The sequence below is a fragment of the Scylla paramamosain genome, chromosome 30 (genome assembly GCF_035594125.1).
Source record: "Scylla paramamosain isolate STU-SP2022 chromosome 30, ASM3559412v1, whole genome shotgun sequence".
Classification (NCBI taxonomy): domain Eukaryota; kingdom Metazoa; phylum Arthropoda; class Malacostraca; order Decapoda; family Portunidae; genus Scylla; species Scylla paramamosain.
Genome location: NC_087180.1, coordinates 7,312,065 through 7,321,205, shown reverse-complemented (window position 1 = coordinate 7,321,205; position 9,141 = coordinate 7,312,065). Strand labels below are relative to the sequence as shown.

The 9,141-nt window shown below is 37.4% G+C and overlaps 2 protein-coding genes across 7 annotated transcripts in view; both read left to right on the top strand.

The window, feature by feature from the left end:
• The first annotated feature begins 672 nt into the window (after window positions 1-672).
• LOC135116204 (uncharacterized) lies at window positions 673-3,118 on the top strand. Its single transcript, XM_064033546.1, has 2 exons — window positions 673-1,191; window positions 2,522-3,118. Exons 1-2 carry the CDS (start codon window positions 790-792, stop codon window positions 2,981-2,983), a joined length of 864 nt encoding a protein of 287 aa, XP_063889616.1. The 5' UTR covers window positions 673-789; the 3' UTR covers window positions 2,984-3,118.
• Window positions 3,119-4,383: 1,265 nt separating this feature from the next.
• The window catches only part of LOC135116203 (sideroflexin-1-like), a 42,726-nt gene continuing 37,968 nt past the window's right edge, over window positions 4,384-9,141 (top strand). For 3 of the 6 annotated variants that reach the window (XR_010276205.1, XM_064033540.1, XM_064033541.1), the window contains exons 1-3: window positions 5,165-5,321; window positions 6,252-6,407; window positions 7,765-7,932. Coding sequence is in view for 5 of the 6 variants with exons in the window: in XM_064033540.1 (XP_063889610.1) it covers window positions 5,275-5,321; window positions 6,252-6,407; window positions 7,765-7,932 (371 nt within the window). In the remaining variant the exon portion in view is untranslated. Of the gene's footprint in view, window positions 4,491-4,752; window positions 4,893-5,164; window positions 5,322-6,251; window positions 6,408-7,764; window positions 7,933-9,141 lie in introns of those variants that run through there. The other 3 variants (XM_064033543.1, XM_064033545.1, XM_064033544.1) reach the window with 2 other exon arrangements.

Sequence of the window (9,141 nt, the reverse complement as noted above, 5' to 3'; positions counted from 1 at the left end):
AGAGAATTCACGCTAAACAGTTTTAATAGTGGTTTTCACTCATGACTGACTTGTATGCAGATAATTCTGTATTTTTTTTTTTTTTTTTTTTTGAGATTTTATTGAAAAAAATACCGGCACATTGGCTTGTTATCACTAAACATGTTTGTATCGCTGCTGTGAGTGGCTGTCTTTTACTCCGCTCTGCTGCCTGCCTACATTTCTCGCAAGCCCTTAGAAAGCTTGCGGCCCAGGGTAGTTGTAAGGTTCCGAAGCTCCGAAGAGACTTGCTTGAAAGGAATGTCAGAAAATGTCTTTCCGAGACACGAAGAACTGAAGAAGACACCTTTAAGAAAAGGCATAAATTCACCCATGACAACCTTTCACAGGAACTTGTAATCTGTACAATACAAGAATTTTCTGTGTAAGATTTCTGTTCTTGTAACTGTCACACTTGATCTTCCACAATGCTGGCAAACTTTGGTATAGTTTAAGGAATTCCCGCCAAAACTCCTGAGTGTCCTGCGTACTCGCCATGGGTGGTGGTGGAAGACTGACATTTTTGCTCAATCCTTGGCACGCCATCAATCATGACTGTGCAAGCGTCATACACTGTCAATCATGATTGTACAATATTCATGATTGCGCAAGCATATCCTGTGTGAGTGGGCGTGATTGAGTGTTTGCGCAGATGATTGAGGAATTTCCGACACGGTTTGATTTTGTAAGCTCAATCATAGTAGTTGCACCATCATGAGTTATAGTCAATGGCGATGATTGCGCCAACTGCTCAGTCTTTCCTTGTTAACCATGGCGAGCACACTGGACACTCAGGAATTTTGGAGGGAGTTCATCCAACTATACAGAGATTTTCCTGCTTTGTGGAAAGTAAAAAGTGACGAGTACAAGAACAGAAGCTTAAAAAGTGAATGCTACGTGAAATTAATTGACAAAATCAGAGAAATTGACCTAAATGCCACTCGTGCCACAGTAACCAAGAAAATAAATAGTTTACGTTCCAACTATCGTCGAGAACTGAAGAAGGTGATGAACAGTGTGAAGTCCGGTGCTGGGTCAGATGATGTTTACAAGCCTTCACTGTGGTACTTCGATGAGCTCGCATTCCTTCGCGACCAAGAATTGCAGCAAGAAGGAGTGTCAAGTCTGGATGATGGGGAACAAGATGGTAATGAGGGATCAATAGATCATACTGTAAGTATTCCCCCTTTTATTTTCATAATAACATAATTAGATTTGTAATATATATATATATATATATATATATATATATATATATATATATATATATATATATATATATATATATATATATATATATATATATATATACAGTGCAACCAATTAATTTCTTATTCATTACCTAAAGCCAATGTAAATGACAAATAGCACCAGGGACATAATACATAACCTTTGATAACATAGGTATATAAAAAACTTTTGTTAACATATGTATATAATGTTATATAATCAAACAAAAGTTGGCAGTCAAATAGTGTAATCCATGATTTTGACATTGACAAAGATTATAGAATACACAAATGATTTTGCATTACATGTCAATCCTAGACTCCTGCCAAGAAACAGATCCTTCGTTATTGAAGTAATTACAAAATGCATCCCTTACAGTCTTAGCAGACGAAGTAGCATTACGAGAACATGTTGGTGCCAGCGGAATAGGTTGCTTGTCAGATCTAAAATTCCCTTCATTACCCTGCGTCCTACTCACATCGTCTACACCAAATCCGGGATCTAGATATGCTTGCACGTTTCGTTTCCTTAAGTAGTTATGAAGATAGCAACATGCCATTACTATTGTTGTAGCTTTTGCTGGACACACATTAATGGAAGACAAAAGAACTCTAAATCGTGATGACATTATTCCAAAAGCATTTTCAACAATCCGTCGAGCTCGTGACAGTCTGTAATTATAGACAGCTTGTGATTTTGTCATTTGTCTGTGTGCAAAGGGCTTCATGAGGTTATCAAGTAAAGGAAAGGCATCGTCTGCGACGAATACATATGGCATAACTCCAGGGCACCCAGGCATGGCGTTTGGCTCTGGAATATTTAACTGCTTTTCTTTCAGCCTCTTACCAAATTTTGTGTTTCCAAACACCCCACCATCCGATACTCTACCATTGGCACCTGCATCAACCATCATAAATTCATATCTGGCATTAACAACAGCCATTAACACAATGCTGAATGTATGTTTGTAGTTGTAGTAGTATGAACCAGAACCACAAGGTTTCTTAATTTGCACATGCTTCCCATCGATCGCCCCGATACAATGGGGAAACTGCCAAGTCCTCTCAAATGCTGCAGCAACTTCTAACCATTCGTCTGATGTTTTGGGGATCTGTAATAAAGAAATAGATAGAATTTGAAATAAATGTCAATGTTTTATCATATTAATTTCCGTTATTGTTGTTATGAATTTCATAAGTTATATCTTTACCACCACTATCTTTATAAAAAAAGTAAACTTTGACCGTTATTATATACTCCTATTATTTTGCAGGAGCCGTCCACATCTGCCACAGAGTCACAGGAGGTATATTCTCATACCTCAAAGAGGACAAAGAAATGTGACATGGAAAGTAAACGTTACGAAGCACTTTCCCTTGCTTGTGCACATCTTCAACAGAGTAACGACTCCATTGATACACTAGCAAGGAGCTGGGCTCAAGAATTCCGGAATGTGACTGCAGAACAGCAAATATACGCAAGGAAGGCTATTAATGATATTCTCTTTGAGGCTCGTTTAGGCACATTGCACAGACATAGCGTGAAAATTAATGAAAATGCTGATGTTCACACTAGATCTTCCACGCCTTTTTGTGATCTTTCATCCGAGACCAATTCAAATACCAGTGGACTTAGCACTACTCAGGGGAATATTGCCACTAATGCAGATGTGGAAGGAGTGCGTGTTTACAGAACGGTGGCAGACCTTCTTAGTGATCCCCATGACAGCTTATAAAATAACATACATTATGGCACATTGGTGGTGGAAATAAGTATGTAGGCTTATTGTTTATTTTTCGTAAGCAATCAATCAAGTTCATTTTCACAGTAGGTAATTAACTTACGTAACAGGTCAAAGTTAGTATACATACATTTTTTTCTCAAATAGTCTTAAAACAATGTTATGATACCCAATAAATCGTATTTCTTTAAACTGTACGTAATTCACCTTACCTTAATATGTTCCTTCAATACAGTGATGATGGCATTACAGGTTTCCATAACGATACGACCAAGACTTTGTGGAGAGATGGCAGTGGCGAACACAAGTTCCTGAAATGTTTGTCCAGTAGCTAAGAATCGTAGAGTACTGGAAAGCCTTTCACTGGGTGAAATGGAATCTCTCAGCTTAGTATCCGTTTTCTGTATCAGAGGCATAGTCTTTTCTAGTAAATCCATAAATGATTCTCTGTCCATACGTAAAAAATTTTTGTAGTCTGCAGGAGCAGAGAGAAGCAATTCCTGTAGGAGGTTTTCATGTGTGAATTTATTTCTTTTTTTAAGCCACTCTTTCATCCACACCTTTCTTTTCACAATTTTCTTTTCTTCTTCATCGTCTAAAGCCAGCAGAATGGCTATACATGCAGCCGCTTTACTCATCTTCACTCCACAAACTGCAACAGGTAAGTAATGATTGTTCAATCTTACTCATAGTGTGTGGCCCAAACACTGTTTGCACAATCTCGATGACTGTGCAATCATGATTGACAGTGTATAGGGGTAACATGATTACATCCGCTCTATTGCTTACAAAGCAACTGGTTTAGCCGACAATTTATTAAAGTCCACACAATGCCGCTTCCCCGAATTTATGGTGATCCGCCTTAGTACCCCACATATCCCCACCTCTGGAGTTTAGATCTGCTGTCGTGAATAGTGGTTATGTAACTGACCTAAAGCTGCTAGAACCAGTACAACGACAGTGGACAAAAAGGATTCAAGGTCTCGAGATTGTCACATACTAAGCGTCTTCTGCATCTTATTTTCAGTGAAGGGGAGACTGTCACGGGCTAACCTTATTAAGTGATGGAAGATTTTTTACGATCTCTCCCCAGTTTCTCATACTGATTTATCTACTTTGCCTCCTACTATTGGCACGAGAGGACATTGTTACAAAATCCTTATTCTTTACAATCGTTGTGATGCCAGACATAGATCCTTTTCAGAGTGGAATTCACTTCCCATCAATGTGGCAGAAGCAGATTCTTGATAGTTTTAAAAGGGATTGACTAACCTTTTGGGTGACCGTCCATTTGATTTATACTGCTAATATGCCTGGTATACCCTTTATATTTGTTCTGAGATTATTGAAAAAAAAAAAAAAAAAAAACTGGAAGCTTTTCTCTCTCTCTCTCTCTCTCTCTCTCTCTCTCTCTCTCTCTCCGCATGCCTTGGTGATTCTTTTTTAGGGCTGGCGTGCTAGCTGTGCTGGGTTTTCCTCTGGAGCCCAACCATATAAGAAGGTAAGAACACACACACACACACACACATTATATAATATATACATAGTGAAGCTCACACATTAAGCCCTCTTTATACAACTGAGGTTTGTTATTAGCTACGAAGCTTAACTCGGGGGGAAATAATGAAATAAGGTGTGTGTGTCTGTGTCCTTCACACTCCATTCAGAATATTGGCACTTAATATATTACGGTCTCTCTCTCTCTCTCTCTCTCTCTCTCTCTCTCTCTCTCTCTCTCTCTCTCTCTCTCTAACCTCCCGCCAATAAGACTGTACTGTGCATCACGCGACTCGCTGGCCCACTCAGCAAGCACAGCAACACTAGCAGCTGATTCAGGGAGGCGAAGGGAAGAAATCTCTCTTCATTAATTTTTTCGTCATTGTGCAGATTCGCTGCTGATCTGGTTAGTATTCCCCTTCATCACCAACTGTTGAAGTAACATTATTGCAGTAAAACATCCTTTATTATTGTAGGAGGGAGCTGCTAAGTTAATGATAGTAAATTTTTCGCAACATTCAACGTCAAGGACGTATTAGATTTGCAGGAATTGGGTGGCAGGGGGAGATTCTTATCACTGTAAAGTACCCAGTGACCAAATGGGATACATTTATCAAGGGCGGATAATTATGCAAGGCGGTACTGTGCGTGATAAAGGGCTGGAGTAGAGATAGTGGAGGCTGAGTAGAGATAGTGGAGGTTGAGTAGAGATAGTGGAGGCTGCCGGTGTGGGGGCACCAGACCACCTTTCACCGGTACATGTATGGTCATCCCGCTGCTTCACCAGTATGGAGGCAGACATCCTGTTACCAGACGCTCCTAAAATGGCACTGCTGTAAGTTTACCATTAGACTGCAAAATGAAGATGTACTAGTCTAGAAGAGGTCAGTGTGTTGGCTACAAAATTTTACTTTAGGGACATAAATGGTGATTATACTTGACTTCATCACCACAAAGACAGATGGTTTGGCAGATCAAACTGCCAAATAATTAACGCTGTATCACATGGTTAAAAAAGATTGTGTACAAATGGTGCCCTTGACTGCATTGCTGTTATAGAGTTGGGGGTGCTACAGGCTCTAGTTGCCACCAGAGTTGTATTAGGTCAGCCCTGCAGGAATTAGTTGTCCCTCTTGGCCAGACAAGGCGAGTTCTACAGGGTTCAAAGTTAAATAAGGGTTATTATTCCAGAATCACTACATATTCACTTTCTACTTTCCTGACTTATCTCATTGGCTAGATCTCCTCATTTTGAACTCAATACCATGTGTTGCAAATTAATACCAGTGCCATCTGATTTTTTTTTTTTATTGGCTTTCTTTCAGAATAAGATAAAATTTATAGTAAAACTTATAGTAATGCTACCAGCAATTTTTTTAATTTATCCTATTTTTATTGGGAGTGCTATTGTGAGTGACTGAACTGAACTATGAACTGCGCAGTGTTGATGTGGTTACTAATGGTACATATTTATAAGGATGAAATTACTTTTTCTGCTAAGTTATTATCTTTTGACTAATTTTGCAATAAATTTTTATCATAAATTACTGTTTCTTATGGTGGGGAAATAAAAATAAAAGCAGAGGTTTGCAACAAAGTGATGGCAGATTCTTTAAAAATCCTTCTAAATTTATCTGAAAAAAAAAAAACATCTACCATATAGTTTGTATGAAAACTAGAAATTTACCAAATAAGGTAGCAATGCAAAAACCTTTTCATTAGTCCCTGGTTATTATTTCTTCCTACATCCTGCATGATTTTTCAGGGACAAGATGAGTCGAATCAATATTGATGAGCCTCGGTGGGATCAGAGCACCTATGAGGGCCGAGCCCAGCACTTCTTCACCATCACTAATCCACTCAATTTGCTGTGTTCTTCTGAACAACTGGAGAGGGCAAAGGACATAGTCACAAGATACAGGTATGTGGACACATGCACACAAGGCTCTCTCTCTCTCTCTCTCTCTCTCTCTCTCTCTCTCTCTCTCTCTCTCTCTCTCTCTCTCTCTCTCTCTCTCTCTCTCTCTCTCTCTCTCTCTCTCTCTCTCTCTCTCTCTCTCTCTCTCTCTCTCTCTCTCTCTCTCTCTCTCTCTCTCTCTCTTATATGCCACTTTTATAATGTTTTGTTCATTTCACACTGTATTGTAAATGGTAACTGGAAGTAAATTGAAGATAAAGAAAAGGAAGACAAGAGATTCTCAAACAAAATAATGAATATAAAATAATACTAGTGTAGCTTCATTTCCTGATTTCTTGTGTAATAAACATTCACTAATGTAACCTGTATTATCAGGACTTTATATATTTCAACCTGTTTCAGGCCCAGTTAAATTTTTTTCTAATGCTTGCCATAATTTGAAGTGAAGTACCTTATTATACCACACTCCATTCTGTTAAGGAAATTGGATACATTTTTCTTGTTTGGTGGAGCTCAGTAAACATGCTTTCTCATTGAGGCATCAATGATGTAATACCTTCACATCATCACTTCACTTCCTTCAAAAAATATTTGCATTTCCAGTTAGTTCACAAAATAAGAAATTTTATTTATATCATTAGGTGAAGCAGTCATTTTATAACTAACACAGATTTCAAAACTTAATTGGTAAGAATTAAGTAATTACAGTGAGCATAAGTTAGTGGATAGAATAAAATAGAATATAGAATAAAATATGTGTTCTCTTAGATTTACTCTTAAATACAGATTTTACATAGAAAGGAATATAGAAGAGAAAAGGAAGGATTTTTATGAAAATGTTTTGTCTTGCCTGTTGGGACACAACAGTACATCAAACCTTCCTCCCCCCTCACTCCTGTGTAATGGCAGTCAAGATGCAAGGGGATAGAAATAACCATCGGATAATTAAGATTTATGCATAATTTGAACCATTTACTTAGAATTAGAGAGGTTACCAGTCTCTTATGAGTCCTCTCTTCTTACTCCTTTTTGTCACCATTTACAATACCTAACTATACAAAGAATGTTAAGGTGATATAAGTTCTTATGTCTCAGGTATTTATTTCTTGGTGCATAATTTTTTTGAGATTTGAATAAAGATGTCTTTATTACCATGGCTTTCTTTTGCCATGACTTTTAAGATTATGGCACAGTTGTATGTATGTTTAAGTTGTATGGCACAGTTGTGAGTATGCACCATATCAGTCTTTTTCTATTTTTCATATCAGAATAAAAATTCATTGCAGTATTGTAAATTGTTTTTGGACAACAATGATAATAAAAAGTTGTTATATATGCTTGATTTTTTTCATTATTACAGAAAGGGTGAAGATGTGAGCTTGACAGATGATGAAATATGGAAAGCAAAGAATGTATATGATTCAGCATTTCATCCAGACACTGGTGAAAAGATGATGCTTGTTGGTCGTATGTCTGCCCAGGTGCCTATGAATATGACCATAACAGGCTGCATGCTCACCTTCTACAAGTGAGACATAATTCTCTTTGATTTTGATAATGTTAACATTGTCTTGGATATATCTTAGGAGATTGTAGAGTTTTTCACTACAGATAAAGCATAATTTTACTCTTCATGCCTAATCTTTATAAAAGAAATATTTTGCCTTCTAGCAATCCATACTCAAACCTCATTTTAGTGGACTTGGGATTTGACAGACACCATCTTTTACTGGACAAACAGATCAGACCATTCCAAAAGTCAGGGGCTGTATTGACAAAGATTCTTAAAATCATACTAAGAGTTTGCTCATAGTGGTGCTTATCTTAAAACTGTACATAAGTTTGGGCTAAGCATAAAACTTAAGCATAGGAACAAGTTTGTACACTGTGAAATGGTGATATTACAAAGCAGCCAAGTCTTATACTTCTTAAGGGGGCACATGACACTTTAGGAGTCAAAATATAGTAATTTACAAAATGAGGCTCAAAATGTTTCTGTGCCATCTAGAAATAATTTGTGAACAATATTTCCCTTGACACAAAGGATTCAAATGCCTGTGGTATATATAGCAGATAGTAATGATAGATGGCTTTGTTTAATTCATAACTTAGATATATGACTTGCAATAAATGTTTTAGGCAATGATACACATCTACCTTAGCTATGAAACATGTCATAACTTTATGAAAATCTGTCCCCTGGCTCCTAGTGCCTTGTTTATTATGTTCCCTTGTGTTTTCCTTTATAAAACTCATAAAAGGTAACAAAAGGAAGAGAAGAATATTTAAACACAAGAAACAACATCTGAAAAAACTGAAGAAAAGCACCTCCACCCTCTCATCCCATGACACTCCACTGCTGCCCTTCCCCGCATCCCTCCTCCTTCCTCTCTTGATATCTTACCAAGGATTCTTCCTGGCATCATGCTAACATCTACAGCCACTTCATACACACTGTCTTCAGTAAGAAAATTGAATTTCAGTGCTCAAATTAACCACATCCATGCTTTGCTATGTCAGGAATCTGTAGCAAAAATAAACCCTGTGTACTAGTACCTAATGAGAAAAGAGAAGACTGGTTAAAATAAACCCTTTTTTCAATGAGAACCACCAGCAGTGAGGTTTGATATAAACAATCAAGTAAAGTTTAAAAAATCAGTGTGACTGATTATAGTTATCTTTTTAGATAAAGCATATGCAACTGAAATATGTGGATGATTTTTAGAATAATGTACCT